The 23898-nt window shown below is 43.2% G+C and overlaps 1 protein-coding gene across 3 annotated transcripts in view; it reads left to right on the forward strand.

Moving 5' to 3' along the window:
• Positions 1–23898, forward strand: part of KIAA0586 (KIAA0586 ortholog) — an 813007-nt gene that overhangs the window by 278793 nt on the left and 510316 nt on the right. For all 3 annotated transcript variants that reach the window (XM_078660379.1, XM_078660377.1, XM_078660378.1), the window contains exon 10: positions 15120–15276. In XM_078660379.1, the coding sequence (XP_078516505.1) occupies positions 15120–15276 (157 nt within the window). The remainder of the gene's footprint in view (positions 1–15119; positions 15277–23898) is intronic.

Below are 23898 nucleotides of genomic sequence, written 5' to 3' on the forward strand. Positions count from 1 at the left end.
CGCCAAGTCCAAAGACAAGGAACCTGCTCAACTGAAAAAGAAATCACAATTTCCAAAAAAGAAGGTAGCCAGTATCAAGGTAGTTAACAATGCCGAGAATACTGAGGACACAACTGAAAAACGGAGAATGGGCTCAGACAATGCTAGACAGCGCAGCAGAGGTGAGCATAGCTCGCAAAGTCCTTATGAATCATCTGGAGACAGTGGACACGAATGAATACCTTCAAGTGGAAACTGCAGACACCAGAGTTAGCAAGCCCCACAAAATATACGAGATAACATTACGTATAGAGGGAGATAAGACTAGGAAAATAAGGGGACTATTTTGGGATAACCTATCCAAGGGCTATGACATCCTTCTAGCTGAAAAAGACTGGCCACCAGAGTTTGTCAGGGAGTGCCCTCATGGCGAAGAAGTAATTATGCCTGCCTTCTCGAATCAAATACCGATTCATAAAAAATATACACTTGCTAGAAAGTGGGCAGTGGCCTTAGCACCTGCTTTATATAAAAATCATGTAGGATGGGATGAGGATTCTCCTCCTCACAAAGTCCAGTTAAAATCACAACCAACTGCACAAAGGCAGTACCCAATTAAGCAAGAAGCTAAAAAACAAGTAAATGAAATACTAGATCAGCTAGAATACCAAGGGGTGATTGAAACTTGCACCTCACAAATGAACAATCCTTTGTTTCCGGTCTCCAAACCAGACAATTCATATCGTCTAGTTTTGGATTACCGACACCTTAACACATGTTGCAAAACTTTTGTAGTGCAAAACTCACACAGTGCTGCACTAATGAATAACATAGTGCGCAAAAAATACAAAACAACCTTGGACATCTCCAATGGATTCTTTTGTCAAAACATAGCACCAGAGAGCAGATATTTAACTGCATTTTCAGTAAATGGCACTCAAAAACAATTCGGTCGGTTAGCCCAGGGGTACAAGAATAGCCCGGGGGTATTCTCAGCGAGAGTAACAGAATTACTACAACTATATGATGATGAAGCATTATCTTATGTCGATGACATTTACTTAACAGATGATGACTTGGAGACTCACTTGAAAAGAGTGAACACCATAATACTTGGTTTCGCTGCAGAGGGTTACAAATTCAACTTCAAAAAGTCCAGAATTGCCCATCTGACGGTCCTATTCTTAGGATATGAGTTATCAAGTGAAGGCAAAAGCCTGGCAGACAATTTCCTAGAGAAATGTGCCGTAATCCAAGCTCCTAAAACACTAAAAAACCTACAGTCAATTCTAGGCTTCCTAAATTTCGGAAGAACATATATTGCAAATTACGCAGAAAGGGTCAAACCCCTTTACGATCTAATTAAACCAGACTTTAAAAGATCCAGTTGGACTCAAGCACACACAGAAATTTTGAGATCCTTACAAACAGACATGCTAATTAAAACAAAATTAGAAACCCGTGATAATACACGCAACCTTGTGATCCGAGTCATCCCAGGGAGATGCGGATTCACATACCTGACCTCTAATGAGGGAGAAAAGGTACCAATTGCATTCAAATCACACTTGTACACTAAGGCTGAAATGAAATTTAGCCCAACGGAAAAAATTCTTACAGCAACACAGACAGCTATAGCAAAAGAACGAGCCCTGGCACAAGGTAAACGAATAATAATCGTGACACCAATACCAGCCTTAGAGGCGGTAACAAAGGCAAGCATTCCAAATGCTAAAGCACTCCATCCAAGATGGATACAATGGGCTAACTCTCTTGCTGCAACAGACGTGATGTACGAATTTGATCCTTATTTAAAAACACAAGAATTTCTCCAATATGAATTTGAATGTCCTCCGCCAACCGAAATTCTGCCTCTAGATGACTACGGCTGTATAATATATACAGACGGATCAGCACAACCCGCAGTAGGGGGTAAACAAGCTTACAGTGCTGCGTGCGCGATTGTTAAAGGTCGTTGGCACGAAGGGAAATTTAAACCAACCCTCACTAAAACACAATCCCTAGGAGATTGTACAGCTCAGCGAGCTGAATTACTAGCATTCAAGATGGCGCTTGAAAATACCGATCGAGAATTCCCCACGCTCATAGTGTGCGATTCGTATTATTGCGTTCAATCTTATAATGAATACTTGCAGATCTGGCTTCAGAATGGTTTCAAGGATGCGAAAGGTGGCACAATCAAGCATAAAATGCTCTGGGAACAAGTAGCTCTTTTACAAAAAGAACTACCAAAGACTCACGTAATACATACACTGAGTCATCAACGTGATGGCGTTCACGTTGCAGGGAATTCATTGGCTGATGAGGCCGCGAAGGCAGCTGTGCAAACGGCTTCCGTAGCTGCCGTCACCCGGTCAAAAACAAAAATAGACAGCGAAATATTACAAGCTGTCAGCGCTTCAGAAAAGGATTCGATAGAACCACTCCCTAAAGGCTTTCCAGTAAAATACTCATACATAACTGATACAAACAATGTTCCTTTTGCTCGAATCCCTGGAGTGGGGGATAGGGCAATTCCAAACATGGAACATAGGTTAGGACTGATAATAGCGGCACACGAAGGGCTTGCTTCTACCCATGCTGGCGTCTCAGCCACTGTATCATTATTAAAACAGAGATACTGGTGGCCACAAATGAGAAGACAAACAAGGAACTATGTTCTAGCATGTGAAATATGTCAAAAAATGAAAGTATCAACTGTGAGACGTCCAGCACAGACGCCCCTTCTAATCTCGGATAAACCATTAGCCTGTGTTTATCTAGACCACTGCGGTCCCTTACAAAGGGATGGTAACTATAAATATATCTTGGTCGCAGTGGATTCATGCACGAGATTCATATGGATGTGGCCCCAGCGAACGGCTGACGCCAGAACTGTTATAAAAGATTTGCGAGTCTTTATCGGCACATACGCAATTGGCATTCTGCATTCGGACAATGGTCCTGCTTTTAGCTCTCGGGCTTATAAGGAGGCCATGGTCAGCATGGGCGTGCAATTGCGGTACTCTTGTCCATTTCACCCTGAGGGTATGGGATGGTGTAAAGAAAAAACCAAGACAGAAAGCAATCTATAATAGAAAGGATATTAGGTTCGGGAGCTGGGTGGGTCAAACATCTAATAAGTGTCCAACGTAGTCTAAATAACTTGCCAAGAAATTCTCTGAAGGGATTCAGTCCGTACGAATTATTATTCGGAACTAGGATGTTGATCTCTGACCTTGATAGTCAGACTTCAGTGGTAACAGAAAAAAGCTTTGATGTCAAAGACCGTTTGGCTATTTTGCAGGAATTAAACAAAACAAGAAAAGACCTGAGCAACATACAGTTGAAAGAACAGCCAACGACCACTGAAGAATCACCACCTGTCCCAGCAAGACCTGTCTGGATTCCAAAAGTCGGGGATCTAGTCAGGGAGAAGATCGCGGTAAAGAAGGAATTTGGGCCTTCTTACAGAAAAGCAGTTCCTGTATTGTCTGTCAACGGGACAAGATCAGTTGTACTACCGCCACTTGCTGGAAAAAAGGAGAACCGAGTTGTATCCATCGACCTGGTAAAACCACAACATGTGGCCGATAACCAACAGTAGGCCAAGTGGACTCCCAATAAGTAGCAGAACACCAAGGTTTGCTACCAGTACAGAGGTCCTATCAAAGAGGCTCATCACATTCGAAACGCCTACAGAAGAACAACAAGGACTATGCAACAATGCAATAGAACTTAGACCTCTGAAAACCCAAATAAAGACATTTAGCAGAGACACACCAATCTATACAGAAGTACCAAGTGAAAATGCGAGAAACAAAAATCCTGAACCAATTGGAACAATTGACAGAACTGCATCCGGTTACTTCATCAACTTCGATGATTCCTCTGAAGGCTTCAGCGAACAAAAGACACAGCCATCATCAAAATCCTTTAAAGACAAAGCTAAGGAACTTTTGAAACAACTGAAAGAAACATATCTAGTTTCTCCATGGATTGAATTTTGGGTGGGTTTTGGTGCATTTATCCTCATACTTTGGCTCATCATGGTATTTACCTTGGGACGCTTCATTGAGGGAAAATATGCTAAAATGGACACAGCAAGTCAGAACATCAACTTGGTCCTCAAACCACACACATCTTCACACGTCGAGAAAAGAGAACTTTCTTCAGAACTTTCTTCAGCCAACTTCACAGCAATTCCAATATCTGGTGGGGTAGCCTGGGACAACACTGACTATGAAATTTATGGTCCGGTCGAGATCCTGAAATATCCACACCAAATCAAGATCTCCTTGAGTGACTTTGCAAAACCAAACTCATTTGCTGATGATTGGGACTTTGAAAGTATAAACAATATGATGTCTGACTTAGTAATGTCTGCTAAATTTACAAAACATGATTATTTGCAGGGTTCTACAAATTATGACAGCATGTTCTGCTATAACCATTATGGTAACCATTTCTTGCATAAATCTGCACAACCTAGAAATGTTTTAAATTTTAATCAATGGGAACATTGTGCTACACCTCCAAAAGGGAGCTCTAGAACCGTGTATGGCAAATATTCATATTTTTCAGGTTTTAACATAACTAATGCTGAAACATTTTATTACAAATTGTCAAACAAGACAGGGATGAAAACCATGATAACCAACACAAAATTGATATATTCAGATTCTTTCTTTGAAAAAATGTATACTTTTGGATTTGATTATTGGGACAAAAATGTTGATTTGAAAAGTGTTTGGGGTACAAAAGAATGGCAAGTACAGGGTATAGAAGCTTTGTTTAGAGCCTGCATGATCCCAGAACAAATGATATTTTTAAATGACACCGTTCAACAAACCACCTGTCTTGGCTTAGCCAAAATCAAAGATTTAAATAACCTGTCTATTCCAAAGCCAATAATGTTTAGCAATAACTCTGAAACAGATGAAGAAATAGACATAAACCATATACTTAACCAAAACAGAACACATCCTGATTGGAAACAATGGTTGATCTGGCCCACAGATACAAATAACTGTCAAGATAGATTCCTGAATAAGACACAGGGTTTCAAAATGACCAGGCCAGACCCTAGATATCCTCAAAGACATCACCCAGGGATAATAACAACCTACAGTGTGGGCAAATTATGCCTTCAATGGCTACAAACTTCCACACTGCCTGAAATTAAGCAACACCTAACTTTACTTACTGATGGTGCTGACTTGCGTGATTTCATAATGGGACCACGCAAACAGCGTCAAAAGCGTTTCATAGCAGCCTCTGTATATGCAGCATACAATGAGGCCTGGAAGGTTACTCAAATTGAGACAGCAGAAAGAATACGGGAAATTGACCGTATTAATTTGGAAAAATCACTTTCTGTAGTGGACAATGGGTTAATGACTCTGTCCTCCAGAATTTTTTCATTGGACAGCATTGTGTCTTCAGCAATCGATATATTATCGCAAGACTTACTGTTATTACAACATGGTCAGTCACAATTGCGTTCTATTGTACAGCTTGGCTGGACGTTACAAAATCTGCGTTCAGGCTATGTGCCTTGGCGTTTAATCAACACAACGTCACTATTTCAAATCTTTAACCTTACTGATAGACAGATCGGTATGGCGCAGAAGGGTGCTGATTATACAATCTTGAGCATTGAAAAACTAGAAAGATTACCGTTGACAATGTCAGAACGACCTGTCAGTGAATGGATAATCCACGGAATCATAAATATTCCAATCTCAACCTTCAGGTTTCAATACTGCCAAAAATATATACAGGCTGGCATGTACGAGAAATTGGGAAAGGGGTACCTTAAAACAACATGGAACCTGCCCTATTCACATGCATGTGTCAGTAACAAAGGACAGAAAGTGTTTCTTAGTGGCAACAATTGTGCTATGTCACTAAGCGGCACGCTTCTGTGTAACGGTATTAGTTTGCACGGAGCCTGTGAAGGGAATTCATACAACCTTTCATGTCACCAGCAAGGCGCACCTGCAACTGAAATAGAACCATTCTTTCAAAGACTCTATAATGGGAGTTACATTCTTATTGTAGACCGCAGATGCTGTAGTCTTATGCCCGGGACTCCTTATCTCGTCACTACGACGGCGAAGGTCAAGTGCTGTGGACGTTCTTTGTTTCCCAGCTCCTTTCCAGACAGGGAGGCAAGGGCATGGCCCGGTTTGAAAATTACTTCTATTCGAATAGACACTTTAAGCAGAATGAAAACAGTGCTTCTTCAGACGCCTACAAGGCTCACGTCATCTAAAGAAACGTATGATCTACAAGTCGCAAGGACGACTGCAGAGATACATACATTATTATCAACTAATTCCCCCGTACATTTCGCGGAAATTCTGAGCGAAATCTTAAATATTTCTGATACCACTGGGGTCTCAAAGGTATTTAAGACAGTATTTTCGATGGCATTAACACCATTCAAAGCCATACTGGGTATTTTTCCAGATTTCGTCCATTCGATTTTTGGCGGACTTCCCTTGATCCTGGGACTAATTGCAGGAATCCTATTCCTAGTCCTTATTTTTCGTTATGGCAACCCATGTCACAGATCAAACTCTCGCGACAATGGAAGATACGATCCTAGCCATTGGATACCGGGACCGGATATCAAAAATCCTGGGACTCTCCCGGCTTAGAGACCTAAACATGACTTGGTTTCTATCATTTCGACCAATGTGGCAAAGGTGTGTTTTACCTGTACTAAGGTGTCTGCTATGCGGAGAAGAATGCGTGTTAGACACCTGTCTGACGCTACAATCGGATGCGCCGGTGGATGCAGATACACTGTTGGTTCCTACCAAGGTTCACGCACTGTGCTGCCCTCAAAGGCTGCCAATTCTGATGACGGCATTCCTGGAATCTTCACCACTGCGATTGAAGAGTAGTGAAGTTCAAGATGAAAGCAGCATCGAACAGGTACGACCTTCTGTCAGCAATGCAAATCAGAATGTCAATGGAGACAATCATGCGCATGAATGCATGGTTACCCCTATTTCCGACTTAGAGGAACTTTCCCATGAAGCTGTTGACAGTTTTTTCGAAAGCCTGAATGATATGATGTTCTCTCCGGAACAGAAATAGAGACTTTTGAGTAAACTCGCACACGGCGTTCCCTGAATTCGGCCTTCAACTTTAAAAATAAAGTCACATGAACAATTACAATCCAGTTCACGGACAGCAACTTTTTTCAGCAAGCCCCTAAAATATTTTTCTATATATTTTTTCCCGGGACACTGATTTTCTGCTTAAAGTAAGAGACTATTCCTAGAGAACTAAGGTTTCTATTTTAGATACTTTATAGACTTTATAGACTTTAGCTGCCCGCTGGTATGTTCGCAATAGATTTTATGTGATGAAATGGTTTCGACTTTTTTTCTGTATAGCCATATTAAGAGCCATTTCATGTGTATTTCTCATATACCAACAAGCAATAATACATAACAATGCGTGTTTACTTTTGCATTTAATTCATAGCTTAAGTGCATACAATATATATGACTGCAATTTTTCAGTATATTTGAAAATTTCGAAATGCATTTATGTATTTTGGGGTGGTAAGGTATACACTATACTCTATAGTATGTTGTACTATGTTATACTATGCATAGATTAGTAGATATGACCATAGTTAGCGTGGAGTGGGTGTCGTGTATTTCTATAGGTTCTGATTCGATCCCCCTATTCCTGACCCTATTCTGGTTAAACTTACTAGCTAGTTAACTAACAGTCAGCCCATGAGGCAAGAAATCCCCCATGATGCAGATACCGTTATCTGACGCAGTCACACTACGGCACAGGAACGTGTTATCTGATTAGGTCATAACGCTTGAGATCTAATTAGACAAGCGACATTCCTCCAGCCCCTGATAAGGCATACGACGTTCTCATAACAAATCAAACCTATGACAACCTGGATAATCCGTGCGGCCATTGTTTTGATTTCACAGAGAACTTTAGTAAAGAATGTGCTAACGAGCAAGTCGTATGACATCTTTATTGACGTACCTATGTCCATCCTTACGTCAATCCCGGCACCTTTAAGGTATAAATATTGCCGACCTTGCCCTATGCAAACACACGCGTGGTGACAAGACGGAGCAGCCATACTTGCCGAAGCCGAGAGCAGAAGCAGACCCCGCAGGCAGCAGCCCCGCCTTCCTGACGCGCTGAGAGACGCGCTGCTATCTCAAGCCGAGAGACCCAGCACCGGCGCTTCTGGGCAGCCCTCGCAGGCAACCTGGAATATCGAGAGCAGAGAAAGAGATACCATTCCTCATTCATCCTAAATTCCAGGTACAGAACTGAATAACCCCTCCTAGAGAATTCTTTAGTTATTCACTTGGCAAAAACAAACTTAACTTAAACTGTAACTTTCTATTCCCGCCCACGCATTAGACTTAGGTCAGGTACACGGGGTAGGCGTGTTTAGAAACACCAGTTGAGTACGTTTAGTCAAATGTATATGTGTATGTAAATGTATATTTTAATCATTTTAAACATCATATGGCTCAGAAACCATATCAATGTTTTTACAGTATTATTTTATACTATTGCTTCTAATGTATGCACTTTACTTAACTATAAGTATTGCAATAATATCGATCCATTTCTCTTGTACGAGAAAAGAGACTGATCAATAAATAACATCTTTTATTGAACACGCCCGTCTCTTCCTTTTCTCTACATTCTGATGAGACTAAGAATGCACGTACTGACTGAGTAAAATAATTGCCTTGTGCTCACACGACTCTCGAGATTGACTCTTGATTAGGGGAGAGCAAAGTTGTCATGTTCTGTGGTTGTCAGAAACTAAATCCCTTCTTGTCTAATCAGGGGAGTTCATCCTTCCTTGAACATCCGAGAAAGTTTCTAGCGAACTCTGAGCTTAGCTGGCAAACCCAAAAATTAAGTCTAGTATCGACAGTAGTAGACCTAGTTAACGTCTGGCCTAGGCCTTTACTGCTGTAGGTACTATTCCAATGCGCAGAGCCTATTGGGAAAATAGGAGCTACACTACAATCCTTGTGCAGTACCATTCCCAAGCGTTTGTGGCAATGAAATCCGAAGCCTGTACCTAGACATTCAAGCCAGAGCTGCTGTCGCCAACTGTCAGGATAAGAATGCCCCACTCTTCAAGAATGGGTATCCTTGTATGACATTGTTATTTTTAATCTATCAGCAACATCATTATAACTTAAGAACCACTGGTTCTTTTAAACATAAAAACATTACAGCCACAGCCTTCACAGGTTAATGGCAAAGTACAGAAATGTGATGAATCAATTGATACATATTAAACAACTTACTTTCTTTTTTACTTACTCACTTCCCCTCTCACCATCGTATAGCCATACCATCTTCAAAAACCTAGATATTTAACATATTGCACTATAGTTGGTCTAGACAAATAACAAAACAACAGTGCTTCGTCTTGAGAACACAATCAAAATCTCCTAGAGAGTGAGATACACTATCTTGTGCAAGGGCCACTGTACAGGGGACAAAACAATTTAAAGTGCTTGATGTTTTCAGTTACCTTTTGTTACAGATACAGTTGCTTTAATTGATGGTACCATCTCTTGTCTTCCCAACAGTAGTGTGGCAATTTAAAGAGAAACCATTGGACATGAATGTTATATAAAGTTAACATAATTGGAAAGGAACTCACATTTTTTAGGTACATTTCAATACCTTCTTCATCTGCCTCTATATATTCGCATATTGTTTGCCTTGGAGGGCTTCCTTTAAAGTACTTTAAAGCTTGTTTTTCCAGTACCTTTCTTTTTACACCATTTGCTACATTTTCACTAGTGATATATCGTTTTGTCCAGTAAATATTAAACCCAATACTTGCAGAGTGTACCTCAGGTCTCCAAAGTAGTTTTGAGGCATCTCTCAGTTCTTTAAGTATTACTAAGGCTAACCTACATGAAGAAGTTGACTCTTTCATACAAATATTCAAGATTCATTCAACCAAGAGACCAGGAGCTTCAGCATCGTAATTTTTAGGTCTCGCCTGAGCCAGCGCATCCGCTGGACTGGCGAGTCATTTAGCGAGTGGGGTCTTTAGAAATGCGACCACAAGCTTTTGCTTGTGGCCTAAAGCTTGCTGTTACACGCGCGGGCACTCGCACAGCCACCTTCTGGCTTTCCTCTCGCTTTCTCTCCAGACCAGCGCATGCCCCTCCCCCACCAACGAGCGCTTCTCGCGGCCGCAGGTCTGTATTCCAACACTGCTTGCTCTTTCACTGTCCCACTTTCACTTTTGCGGCCGCGTCACTTTCACAGCCGCACAGCCAATGCTTGTTTTCGGGGCAAATGTGACATTCCGGAGTGAAAATGTGTGTTTTTTGTCGAGTAAAGAAAAATTTTCGGATCGATTTACAAATCCTGCTATACAGTTTATGAAAGATTTATTTTTGACTGTAAAGTATCGTCATTTACCACCAGGTGTCATGCGAGTACAGCTCCAGGAAACGAAAGACACATGCGATTTGTAATTCATATAATATAATTTATTCAGTCCACTCCCTGCTCCGATTTTTAATTCACTAATATGAAAACACCACGGGCTCTGTTGGGAGTTGTGGGAGGGATAAGGGGTAGCCTTGAAAACCAAACACCAATCTGCTGTGAGTGATGGAAAGACACACATGTATTCAACATCGCCAGCCTGCCAGCCCAGAACCGTAAATCCTTAACCGGAGTGATGTCAGGATTGTGTATGTCAGAGCTGCAGTCCGGTTTCGCCGTTATCCGGCAGCAAACAAGACATTCTAATGGCACAGTATCAGCTCAGCTGACATTATTGAGAGCAGGCTGTCCCCAGCTGTTTTCTGCTTTCCCTCGGATTTCTAGACCTGAGCCAAATTCCTTCTTTCTGTCACGTGGCAGCTATTTCTTTAATTTCTTTTTCACTTCGCTACATGCTACCCAAAGCTGCTTAAAAGGCTCCTCAGTCACTGGGTGTGAAAGTGCACTACAAGCATCTTTACTACCTTTTCATGCCCCTTCCTTTTCAGGCCTCTGATCCTCCGGCCAACGGTTCTACTGCCTGAGGGCCTTATTTGCGGTTTATTTTAATATAGCTGACTAGTGTTCGCAAGACTCCGGTTTATAGGTTATGGGTATTTGTCCGAACACCATTGGCAATATGTATTAGAACTAGCGGCACTTGAATAGTGAACAGGGCAATAGTCTGAGCGAGAGACTGAGCTGCACTTGACAATGCTTGATGATAAGAGCAAAACTCTCACTGTCCCTGCGGGCCTGAACTTGGAACCAATAGCAGACCTGGCGAAAAAGGTCCAAAGTAGCACCAACACTTCTTCCCCACTGTCTCTCTTATTGTCTGTGCGCGGTCAGTCTCTCTCCATCTTTTCTCAATTTCTCTCTTATCTCTGACGCCTTTTTTACTTCCCCTCTCACTCTTTGCTTATGTCTCCCAGTGTGGCCTACTGCAGTACAGTGACAGAGACTCCAGGCAGCAATAACAGGACTTAAAAATCGCCCTCCAAAGGCTCCTCCAGCCCGTCGGGAAAATGCTTGTGCTGCGTAAAGATATGCAGGGGCGCAGGGTCGGCGGTGGCTCTGTCTCACATAGTCACAGGTGCAATAACCACACACTCTGTACTGGTTGGGACTAAACCATCAGCGGTTCATTCCCATTTATTGATCACCTCGGTCGCGCCCAGCCAAGGTGTCAGGGCGCACTGAAAAGCCCGGGTGGCTCAGTAAATCCCATCCAATATTAGATCTCCATGATCTGAAAACCAGCCCTGGTAATAAAAACAGCCTCCCTCCTACTCAGAGCAAGCAGGCAAACACCCTTCATTAGTGCATGTGCTCATCATGGGCCCCGTATGCTGCCTAGCGGCCAGGGCACAAGTTCTAAACAAGCATTGGCATAGCCAATAGGTCTCTCTTTTGGGACCTTAGAAGTATTTAGTTATGCAGCACAATATCCTTGGTGCAACATCAACTGTTGCATGGCTAAATACTTATAAGGTCCCAAAGGCGAGACCTATTGGCTGTGCCAGTGCTTGTTAATAATAATCCTTATACTTTGCTTCTTTCATAATTGCTGTAGCAGCCTCCCTGGTCCAAACAGAAAATATTTGTAGCATTTCTTTTCCACTTCTTGCTGTTTCCTCTATAATATGGTTCCAAAGTTGGCTCCCATGTATACAGCTGAAGTAACTGCTTTGGCATTGAATACATCCTTTTTAATCTTGATGTGGTAAGACATTTCTATTTTGAACCTGATTTAATACAGTTGTAGATTTCTCTATTTGACCAATTTAGTTCAGTGAGCTGGCAAATCTAATGCCTATGTAATCAAATTCCTCTTTCTGTTCTTATAATGGCTCACTGGTCTGATAATAGCCTTTTAAATTTCAACCACATTGAGCAATCATAACTTGCTTTTTGATTGATTTATGATTAGCCCGTTCATGAAAAAATAATTAGTTACTCTGCCAAGTAATTAGAGCATAGTTACTTCTGTTAGACATGGCCATATGCAAATCAGTCTGACCCTGTCCCTCATGGGAACAGTCCAGCCCGAACTGCCCAGCCATGCCTTCCATGGACCGGAAACAAGCGTCCTAGGACCGGTTTCTGGCATTCCAGCCGTCTTCAGCCAGGCTTGCTTGAATCCAGTGGCAAAGTGAGCAGGGGACTCGCGTCTGCGCAGACTGATTTGCATATGGCCATGTCTGAACTGGGGTAGCAGAGTGGGCTAAAGAACGGTGATGGATTAAACCCAGATCTGTTGACTGGGTGTGAGTGTTTGATTGGTTCAGATGCTCCGTCCACCACCACCCCCTTTTGTACCGCTTTTTTCGCCATAAGTTGGCAGGGTATGCTCAGACGTGAGTCCCTTGCTCACTTTGCCACTGGATTCAAGCAAGCCTGGCTGAAGACGGCTGTAATGCCAGAAACCGGTCCTAGGAAGCTTGTTTCCGGTCCAGGGAAGGCATGACTTGGCAGTTCGGGCTGGACTGTTCCCATGAGGCACAGGGTCAGACTCATTTGCATATGGCCATGTCTAAACTGGGGTGGCAGATTGGGCTAAAGAACGGTGATGGATTAAACCCAGATCTTTTGACTGGGTGTGAGTGTTTGATTGGTGCAGATGCTCCGTCCATCCCCCCCCCTTTTGTACCGCTTTGTTTGCCATAAGTTGGCAGGGTATGCTCAGACGTGAGTCCCTTGCTCACTTTGCCACTGGATTCAAGCAAGCCTGGCTGAAGACGGCTGTAATGCCTGAAACCGGTCCTAGGATGCTTGTTTCTGGTCCAGGGAAGGCATGGCTTGGCAGTTCGGGCTGGACTGTTCCCATGAGGGACAGGAGCAGACTGATTTGCATATGGCCATGTCTGAACTGGGGTGGCAGAGTGGGCTAAAGAACGGTGATGGATTAATCCCAGATCTGTTGACTGGGTGTGAGTGTTTGATTGGTTCAGATGCTCCGTCCATCGCCACCCCCTTTTGTACAAATAATTCTGCAAGCATATCTCAAAATTTAAATTACTTATCTGTTTCTCATACTCCTTTCACTCAACACACTGCCAAGTGCTGCACCCCAAACGCGATAACCACACCTCAATGGTTGTGATGACCTTTGAGGTATGATTATCGCTTATGTGGAAGGTGTATTAATGTTGTGCGTGATGCACAACATTAATACACCTTCCACGTATGTTCAATAATAAGACAATACTTTCCAACCATGCACCCTACATGCTGCAGTATGTTACTCATGTGCGCCACACCTGTGGGTAGTAAGTGTTACAGCTGTGGGTGGTAAATACTAAAGTATAGTAGAATGCACTTAAGCCCATGTCTGTTTTGTTGTTGAATTTGAGATCCCACTTAGGCAGGTCTGTCTGTCTTTCTTTCTTTCTAAAAGATGTTATCAGTGACTCAAGATCACTTTCTGGACACCTGCCTATTTGTTAGACCATTGACCATATGCCAGGCCGCTACATGAAATAAACAGAATCTCAGCTCTATTTTCTGCCTACTATGGAAATTGTAACTAGATGGCAAATCAAACTTTGTTCTCCCTATTAGGACTCCAAACCATTTAGTCTTCAGAAGTTCCATCAGATTTTTACCAGCTCTTTTTCTTCTCCATGGGCCAGATATCATATGGAACCCCCCAAATCTCACTTTGTATTTTCAGAACATCAGCATCAAAATCTAGTGTCACTATTCAAACATTACAATTACTGCAACCAATTACCAAAATTGGCTTTGATTCAAACTCATCATTCAAGCAGAATAGCTACAAATTCCAGTGCATCATCTATAGGTGGTATATCCGTAGGAGCCTTTCTGTCTTTATTACAGTAATATTGTAGAAGAGAAGTATCAGTTTGGCTATGTGAAGGCTTCGAGCTGTTGATTTTCTAGAAGGTGTTCCTATGGTTGCAAAAAACAACAGAAAACAGACAGTAACAGAGAAGTTTCTTTTTTTTGTAGTCTCATATCTCCAGACATAATTTTAAAGTAGTTAGTAAATCACACAAGGTGGTAGATCCTTCCAAAGCCTAGCTTCATAACGCAAAGTAGTGGAACAGTTTTCATTCTGCTTGAAGGGCTTCATAGCCCAAAGGGAAGTACTAAGGTAGATTCCTGGAGCAGAAGAACAGATTGGATGAGACTAGCTATCACATTGATCAACCCTGTCCTCAACTGAGGGCTTTTCTCTTTGCAGCCAGCTTAAGGCCCTGTTGGCCAATCCTTAAACATGGATAGCTTTCCATGCTTGACAAGCCTTGTCCTAATCCCAATGAACCAGTTGGTAATCTTACTACTGGGCCCCCCTACCACTTCTAACCATCTTTCAACTTCGAGGGAAGAAGGTGGTTGTGTTTAGTAGGCCCAATATTGTTAAAATCTGTCCCTGTCCAATGTGTAAAGAGCAAGTATTTATTCAATTGCATGTATCTGAAAAATGAGGTGTGGTTACTGGTGCATCGGATTTGTGTGTGAAACCTATGTGCCTGACTCAATAAAATTGTTTGTAGGTTTTCCTAGATTCATTCAGTGAGTAGGAGAGAACTAGATTTAAAGAGGGTATCTTTGTTTTGTTCTCTCCCTAGTTCCGTTACTTTGCCTAGTGAGTCAAGAGCTGCTGTTGGACAAGCCTTTCAAGGAATAAAGCATTCTGGACATGCAGAGAGCTCAGCAGTTCAGAAAGCTAATGATGTGCTACAAGAAATTAGCCAGTTGAAGAAGGAGATGCAAAGCATGCTGCAGGTGAGTAAAATGCTGAATTGTCCAATTTAGCTGCAGGGGGCTAAGCTTGCCCTCTGGCCCAGCCCACACCTTCTGTCCTCCTTGCATTCCCCCTACGGCTCCCACAACAGACCACTCTTGGTACCTGCACTCCCCAGCCACACAGGCCTTGCTCTACTTGCAGGGTGACTGCACAACAAAAAGTGCCTGCATTGCCCACTCTGGAGGAACCTAAACAGGATGGGGGGGGAGTAGGCTCTCCACTTCTTACTATCACTAAAAGCAATCTGCTTTTTCCATATTGGGACAGAAATGCCCCCTGCACGGTATACAGGTTGGTGGTTGGTATTCTTGCCCCGAGTGCCCGCCTGCATGTGAATGTAATGTGCTGACTTTTTGCTAATTTATCATACTCACTGAAATCTAGTCCTGGCCTGTGCGCGATAAATATCCCACTAGAAAGGGAAAGGAGGAGATAATGAACGTCGAAGGCACACCATCCCTTTCAAATTACTGCTGTGGAGATAGAGTGCTTGGGTGAAAATAAGTAGTGGAGTCTCATACTATGACTCGTTACTCTGGTCCCTTACAATTTCAAAGTTTGTTTCTCTCCATCGTTTTATTTCTGACATCCATCCCTTGACTCCTGCGGCCCAGATTGGCTTCTTTGATAGGGCAGCATGTCTTTTAGCTGCAAATAAGACCAAATTATTGTTCAGCAGGTCTGAGGTTTTTTGAGGCCTTCTTTCCCTGTCAATTCCGAAATTTGTCAGAATACTACATTCTGAATGACATCCAGAAAAACAAGAGGGCGAAAAGGGAAAGGAAAACACAAAATAACAAAAAAACTAAAAGCCACTGCAGTAGAATCCCCATCATTTTTCATACAGCTCATTAGGTATACCCCACGTGTATTTATATATCTTTTTTTGATTTTTATTAGAAAATATAATTTGTTTGTTATTGGTCTAAGATTGGCTTAGCTAAAAGTCAAACGTTAATTGTGGGGACAATTCTGCTTTTCCATTTCCTTAAAACACATTTTTAGATAAAACTAAAGCAATCTAAAGAGTATTGCTTATAAGTCATAAGAGGGGAGCATATGAAGAATATAGTCTTAATAAAATGAATATGGCTACTGTTTTACACTGATATATATATATCTGAGAAAAGATTGACTTCCCGGAAATTAACATTTTTTTTATAGCTGTATCACAATCTTAGAGGGTGAGTAAATACAGGCTTTTTCAAGAGAAAAGTTATATGATTTTTCCCTCAGTGTAGTATAGTGTTGCTCACTCATTTTTCCTTTCTTATGAAACTAGTATCAGATTTCCAATTAAATCTGGTTCTGTTTAGCTGTGTTTTTTTTTTTTATTAATTCTTTTTATTGAAGAGAAACAAGAGGAAATATTACACATATCAGGTGCCATACTATAGAATACATTACAACCGTAGGTAGGTGAATAGGCCAATGCAGAGAAATCAATACACAGGAGTATGAGACGTGAATGTAGATAAGTATATGAAAAAGGAGAGACAGTATGATCAACAACCTCGTTAAGCTGCAGTCTGCAAGACCCGTCCACCCATGATTCAGGATAATTAAGACCAGAGTAGACAGCCAGATAAGAGAGAAAAATCGATTCAGGATAAACAACCCACCTCTCGTAAAAAAGGGAAAAAAGGGAAGAGAAAAAGGCCATAGAACTAAACAAAGACAAAAAAAAAAAAAAACTCAAACCCCCCACCCTGCACCCCTGCAATGGCTACGGCCTAACCCCACTAGCCTGTCACCCAAGAACAAAACCTAAAAGAAGGAAAAGAGTGGAGGAGGAGATATCAGACAGGCTCCCGGTCTCCCTTACCCCCCCCGCCAGAAGCAAACCACCCCTAAATATAATCAAGACAGTATAAAGCTACAATTACAAGCCAACCGGGGGAGTTTGTGAGAACCACCCGACTCCCACATCATTATAGGCTACAATTCCCGTATCAAATGAAGCCATTTTATCAAACCCAGACAGTCGAATTCAACCATGGCCACTCCGATTTTTCGTGCGAGCCCTCTCCGCTCGAAGCGCCATCTCAATAGAAGAATCAAAACGTTCAAAAAAGTCAAAGTCAGTACGGTAGGATCGAAACCAAGATATTAGTACTCGAAGTCCACAAGTCAAACGGAGATAACTGTCCACCAAAGATAAGACACAAGAACGTGGTTGAACCAACTGGGAGGAAAAGGATGATGAATCACTCCGATAGTCACTGAAGAACTTATTATGGCGTATAAGATCGTCTATGTCCATCTTGGGCGGTATCGGCCTTGAGCATGATGAGCTTATGGTAGTCCCAGGCTCGCTAGCTGTTATTTGGAAGCCGACAGAAAACACCAAATCTGGCTTCCGCACTGGGCCCACAGTCTCAGGCACACCCTGCTCCGCGGGTAACAAAGCTTGTTTCAAACCTATCGAAGGGTCGTAGTCGGTCTCAGGCAGATATTGTCAACTGTTACGACCATTTTCTGGATGATGGCGGTGACCTGCGAGTGGAGCGCCCCAATGGCGGCCATTACGATCTGCAGCGACGGCGTACATTCCGCCCGCTCCATCCCCTCTCGCGAAGTGACAGAGCAGGTCTTGAACCCCGAAGGTCGACTACCCCGGGGTAGCAGGTACAGGTGGGGCCGGTGGCAACGGTGGGCGCTCTCAATCTCGCAATATCAACACCTTCACCGCCAGCGAGGATCCAAGCCCGTCGACCCCGGGAGCCTAGCAGAGTCTCCGGGCAACGGACCCCCGACCACAGCAACCGGTGCGTCACACCGCTGTATCTTTGGAATCAACCGACCACAGTATCGCCATCCAAAGCAGTCAGGATATCCTCCACTTCGGGAGAACGGACGCCGCCCAAGTCCCGCGGCCGATGTTGTTCAACTCCAACCCGGATGGGTTAGAAATCGAGCCCCCGGCTTCCACGCTGGGTTAGGCCAAGAATGAAAACACGGCGTATCTTCATCATTCGAGAAGATGGAAATCTCGGGATTGCACCTTTAGATTCAGGAACACCTCAGTTACACGGGAGTCCGGTGCGAATTCAGGATCAATACCAGGATTTACGAGCTACTGGCGGAGGTCGGCGGAGCCGGGAGCTTACGCGGCCATCTTGGTTGCTAGCGTAGCTCCTCCTCTTAGCTGTGTTATTTGATGATAAAATTTCCATTGATGAGATGTTGTGCAACTTTCAGCAAACATTATTGTTGATGCTAAAACAAATTTCCAATGGGTAAGCTGGTCTCAAGATTCTGGCCCCTTAAGTTTTTTTCCCTGCATCCAAATACTTCTTCATTTGTAGGTTTACTGCATGTGTTCTGCTCTAGTGGTTAGTATATGAAAATGTTCTCGTAAAAGAGAAGTAAACATTTACTTGCCTATAATTGTAGTTATTCATCAAATTAATTTTCATCAGTGACAACCAAAGCACCCAGCGCATTCTGCATATAAAATGTAGAGATTTTCTTACTTCAAATTGAAATGAAGGCTGTTCCTGGAGTCGAGAACTCTGAGGTTGCAAGACTGGAAGCCTTAAAGTATGTTGGAGAGGAAATGAAACTTGAAGAAATTAACTACAACAAACATCAGTAGAAAACAATATAAAATTATATATGGTGAAAGAGCAGTGCAGGCCCAAAATCCTGTGCTGATGCAAGAGAGGTGAAGAGTTCACTAGAAACTAGAGTGCAGGACCTGCAAGGTCTTAGTTAAAGGAAACCCCATATTTGTAAGCTTGAAGGAATTTATGGTCTTAGTACACAGGCACATATTCTGTTGTCCCAGTAAATCAAAAACATGATTGAAGAATAGTAGCAGGACATTTAGCCAAGGGTACACCGAATCTGAGAAGAGTGATAAAACACTCGCACAAATACACGTACATTCACAAGAAGTAAATTAGTGGTTTGTCAAGCATTGTTAAAATTACAATAAATAATTTGCATAGAGAAGTCATAAGGTTAGGGGCACAGGTGACAAGATGTTTTCTGTAACCACTATGTAACTGCTAAGTAACTTATTATTTGACCTTTTGTAGTAAGCATTGTTCATGTTGTTATATGAATAGCTGCCTGTAAAGCAGCACATTGACAACAGCTGTTTACCAGTGACGAAATAGCTACTCTCCCTGCCCTGAGAGTATATAGCTGTGTTTGCCTTGCCAAGAGGAGTCTTGTCTTTTTCTGTTAAGTTACCCCACAACAAGAAGCAGCCTACCAGTTCGTATGTTTTATTGATTGTTTTTTAAAATCAATATTTAAAATTCTTTGTCAATTGGTTTTCCCTTTCAATTTTTTTTTTAATTAAATGGTCCAAGATTCAGCTTGACCCCTGGAAATTAATCATGACTTAATATGATAATTGTACCTAAGAAACCTTTTGTTAAAACAACAGCAGAATGAACATTTCGATGTGATTGCTGTATATATTTTTTATTATTTTGTTTCAGTATTACTTTTTGGAACTTATTTTCACCTTCCAGTTGTATAATAATAGGGGAGCTGATTGATAGCCTAAGAAACACCGCCCATTTCCTTCCTAAATAGTTACACTATATTCTTGAACAAGAGGATTTTTCTGTCTTGAGTAGTGTAGGTGCATTTATTTTCGAACAGATGTTTTTTCTTTTTTTTAGGTTAATAGTGTTAGAAATAATGAAAACATATAATTACTATGTTATTTCCTTAATGGTTAAAGGCTGTGGTCCCTGTTCACAAAGATAAATGTACATGTGGGTAAATCTTCATTTGTAAATTTACTCGTACACTTTGCAGTACACTTGCTACTTTGCCTATTCATCATTTAGGATTCTCAAGTTACTAGAAAGTGTAGACTTGCATGTCTTCACGCCCTGAATTCAGGGTGTAGTCCAATTTATGAATGGTAAAATTATTACTGGTAAATTTTCACATGTAGACGGAGGTCTATGCCACAGGGGCGGAGCTCTCTTTATGGTATAGTACAGTAAAAGTAAATTTTATTAAAAAATTGAAGTATAAATGCTTATACTCTTAATGTTAATTAATTTGATATTATTATTTAGTATGTAGGATATATTAACAAAACATACGGCACTATTGTTAAGGTTTGATTTGAAAATGTCATTAATTTACATATTTTAAATTAACAATTATTTTTAAAGTTATTAAGCAAAATTCTGTCCTAATGTAAATGTTTATATTTATGCATTACAAATTAATAAGTTTTTATACATTTATTTTGTATTAAAATTATTATTTAAATATTTTATAATACATTTTTTTTAATTTCTATATAATTTTGTTTAGTTAAATCCAAATTATGTATAATTTTAAAACGTCAACATAAATTATTTTAACATAATTTCCTATTGGTTCTTGTTAAGTCCCTCCCTCCCATTATTTTCTTTGTGACTGTGTTGCAGTACCAGTGGTTGACCGTGTGTGGTGCTGGGCTTACTTCGGTGCTGAGGTGGAGTACATTCACAACTGTTTTGGGTCATTTTTGGCTGTAGTAACTATAGAAGAGCAGTTTGTGAAGAGCAATGTACTTACTCTTTTGTGTTTGGTACCCATCCTTAACCTTCCCTAAACCTCTCCTTACTCCTTCCTTAACCCCTACCATTTTTTAGTAAGTAATCCCCATTTTCCAGCTTCTCCCTGTACCTTCGCACACTTACTAATAAAGCATATATGTACATGTGCGCAGATCTCTACTGTCTGGTAGAGATCTCTGCACTGAAAACATAGGCGAGATGGAGACATCCAGACAGAGATTAGTGATAAATATTTTTTAATATGGGAGTAGTATTATTGTAGTATTGCTAAACGCAACATAAAATGCAGTTTGTTTTTAAGCCCCTGTGAGTTTGGATTTAATTGCAATGTTTGGCAACCCTTTTAGGGAGGGGTCGTCCCCTTCATGGTAATAGGCCATTCTTGGCCCCGCTGATGTACGAGCGGGCGCGAGACCTACCAGAGCGCTTCCTGGCGCTGTGCTAACCTGACGCGCGATTTGGCAGCGTGTTTTAAATACCTGTTTGGATATTTGCTTTTTTGTTTAATTTTGGTATCCCCTGTTTTTAATTGTTAGCGCCCTCACTTGCACCATAATAGTGTGACTCACCGCGTTTTGCGGGTCCCGGTCTCCTGTGGGCTGGCTGTAGGAGCCCTGTGCTTCGGTGGCGGCCATATTGGGTGAGGGGCGCGGGCGGTGCGGTCTAGTGGCGCAGGCGACAGACTGCTTATTAGAGAGTCATGCTTACGCGCAGCGGTCACGCGCAGCGGATGCGCCGGATCACCGCCGGAGTCACGCCAGAGTCCAGCCCGTCTGCGCCCGTCAGCGTCCCGGAGGCGGGCGGGGCGGCGGGCTGGGCTCCACCACCGTCCGATTCCGTTGTAGGGTCTTCCTGGCTCCGTTATACACCATGTGAGCTGCGCTTACTTCGCCCTTCCCCCCCTCCTTTGGGGGACTGCCGTTCCGTTTTCCCCGGTCGGTTTAGGGGTAAGTGTTGCTGTCCCGGATGCGGTTGGCGTCCGAGTTGTACTGTGTTCCTTTCCCCTAATAAACCGATCGAGCATGTTGGCCATCTTTGCATGCTGCTTAATACCAGATCTCTGGCTAGGCATGCGCAGGATATCCTTGACCTTTTAGATCTGGAAAAGCCCCTCTGTCTCATGTTAACTGAGACCTGGTTGGGGGATTTCTCCAACCCTGATGTGGCAGCGGCTATTCCTCCTGGCTACAATATCTATAAGCAGGACAGGCTCAAGGGCAGGGGCGGAGGAGTGGCTTTGGTGGTGCAGGAAAGTGTGGCTTGTTCCATTCTGCCGGTTGATGACATCCGTGGCTCTGAGTCCCTTGCTTTCTCCATCACCCTGGCACCTCACCAATCCTTCAAGGGTCTGTTGGTTTACAGACCACCTGGCCCTTTGGGCACCTTTTTGGAAGATTTTGAGTCCGTCCTATCTGGGCTGGTTCTCAAAGCGGATCAGTGTATTGTCGCTGGAGACTTTAACATCCACATGGATGACCCATCAGACTCGGATACCATCAAACTTTTGGAGGCCACCGCCCCCTTGGGCCTGACTCCGTTTCTCTTGGGACCCACCCATGTGAAGGGGCACACCCTGGACCAGGTTTTTCGACCTCTTCTCTTGAGGTTAAGGAGATAATACCGGTGCTTTGGTCGGACCATAGGCTGGCCAAATTTTTGGTCAAAGGCACGATGAGACCTGTCAACACTGGGTCTCTGCAACAGCGTCGCGCCCACCGGGCTTATCACTCTGTAACTCAGGCAATGCTCGCGCAGGCGGCGCTAGATCATCCGTGCCCCCTTACAGGGGATCTCGAGAAGGACTTGGAAGCGCTGCAGGGCTGGTTACTGGACAGACTCAACGATCTTGCTCCAGTGATGGCCCCCCGTTCTACATCGAAACGGGTTTCGGCCCCGTGGTTCACGGCGACACTGGCGATCGCCCGACAGTCTTGCAGGGTGGCGGAAAGAGTTTGGCGTGCTCAATATGATCCTGAGGCAAAACTGCTTTACAAGACTGCGGTTAAGGCATATCAGCGGGACATTCGTCTTGGGAAAAGGGTTTACCTTGCTGGGAGAATAGAGGCTGCCTCTAACTCCTGCAAGGAAATCTTTTCCATTGTGAGGGAATTTACAGCTCCTCGCTCGAATGTTTCCCATGATATGCCCCTAAAGTCCTGGGCCGCGGACCTTGCTAAGTTTTTTACTGGCAAGATAAAGCTTATCCAGGACTCTTTCCATCTGGCGGTGCCTGCTGGTGTAACCTGTATAGAGGAGAACCCGCACCTGGTAGCTTCACCAGGCCCGTCGCTGGTAGTCTTCCCCCTTCTTTCAGCCGCTGAGTCGTTAGGACTTATGGGCGCGCTTAAATCCGGTTCGCCCCTGGATCCCTGCCCGGCGAACTTTCTATCTAGAATGGCGGAAGTCTTAAATCCCCTGGTCAACCCTCTTCTAAACCTATCACTGAGCCAGGGTCTGGTCCCACTAGCGTGGAAACAGGCTATGGTAATTCCCCTGCTGAAGAAGCCTGGCCTCGATCCTGAGGCGCTGGTCAATTATAGACCAATTTCTCTCTTGCCTGCCCTGATGAAAATTTTGGAGAAGCACATTCAGATGGTGCTCTCCAACTTCTTGGAATCGCATGAGCTTTTGCATGCCTCCCAATCGGGCTTCCGCCCCAATCTCAGTACTGAGACAGCACTCCTGGAGGTGTCGGAAGACATCAAAGGAGTTCTGGACTCCGGAGGCAAGGCCATGCTGGTCATGTTGGACCTGTCGGCGGCGTTCGACACCGTCCCCCATGATGGCCTTCTCTCGAGACTTTACGAGATAGGCCTCAGGGGGACGGTGCTCAGCTGGTTTTCATCATTTCTAGCCGACCGCCGACAAACGGTCTGGACCCCCCCGGACTCTGCTGTGATGCCGCCACTGGGTGTTGGGGTCCCTCAGGGCTCTATTTTGAGCCCGACCCTTTTTAACATCTTTATGACCCCTTTGGCGGCACTGGCGGAGTCTTTCGGGGCCCGGATCGTGTCCTATGCCGACGACACACAGCTCCTCTTCTCCTGTGAGAGGGGAGGA

The sequence above is a fragment of the Lissotriton helveticus genome, chromosome 9, assembly GCF_964261635.1.
Source record: "Lissotriton helveticus chromosome 9, aLisHel1.1, whole genome shotgun sequence".
Lineage (NCBI taxonomy): Eukaryota > Metazoa > Chordata > Amphibia > Caudata > Salamandridae > Lissotriton > Lissotriton helveticus.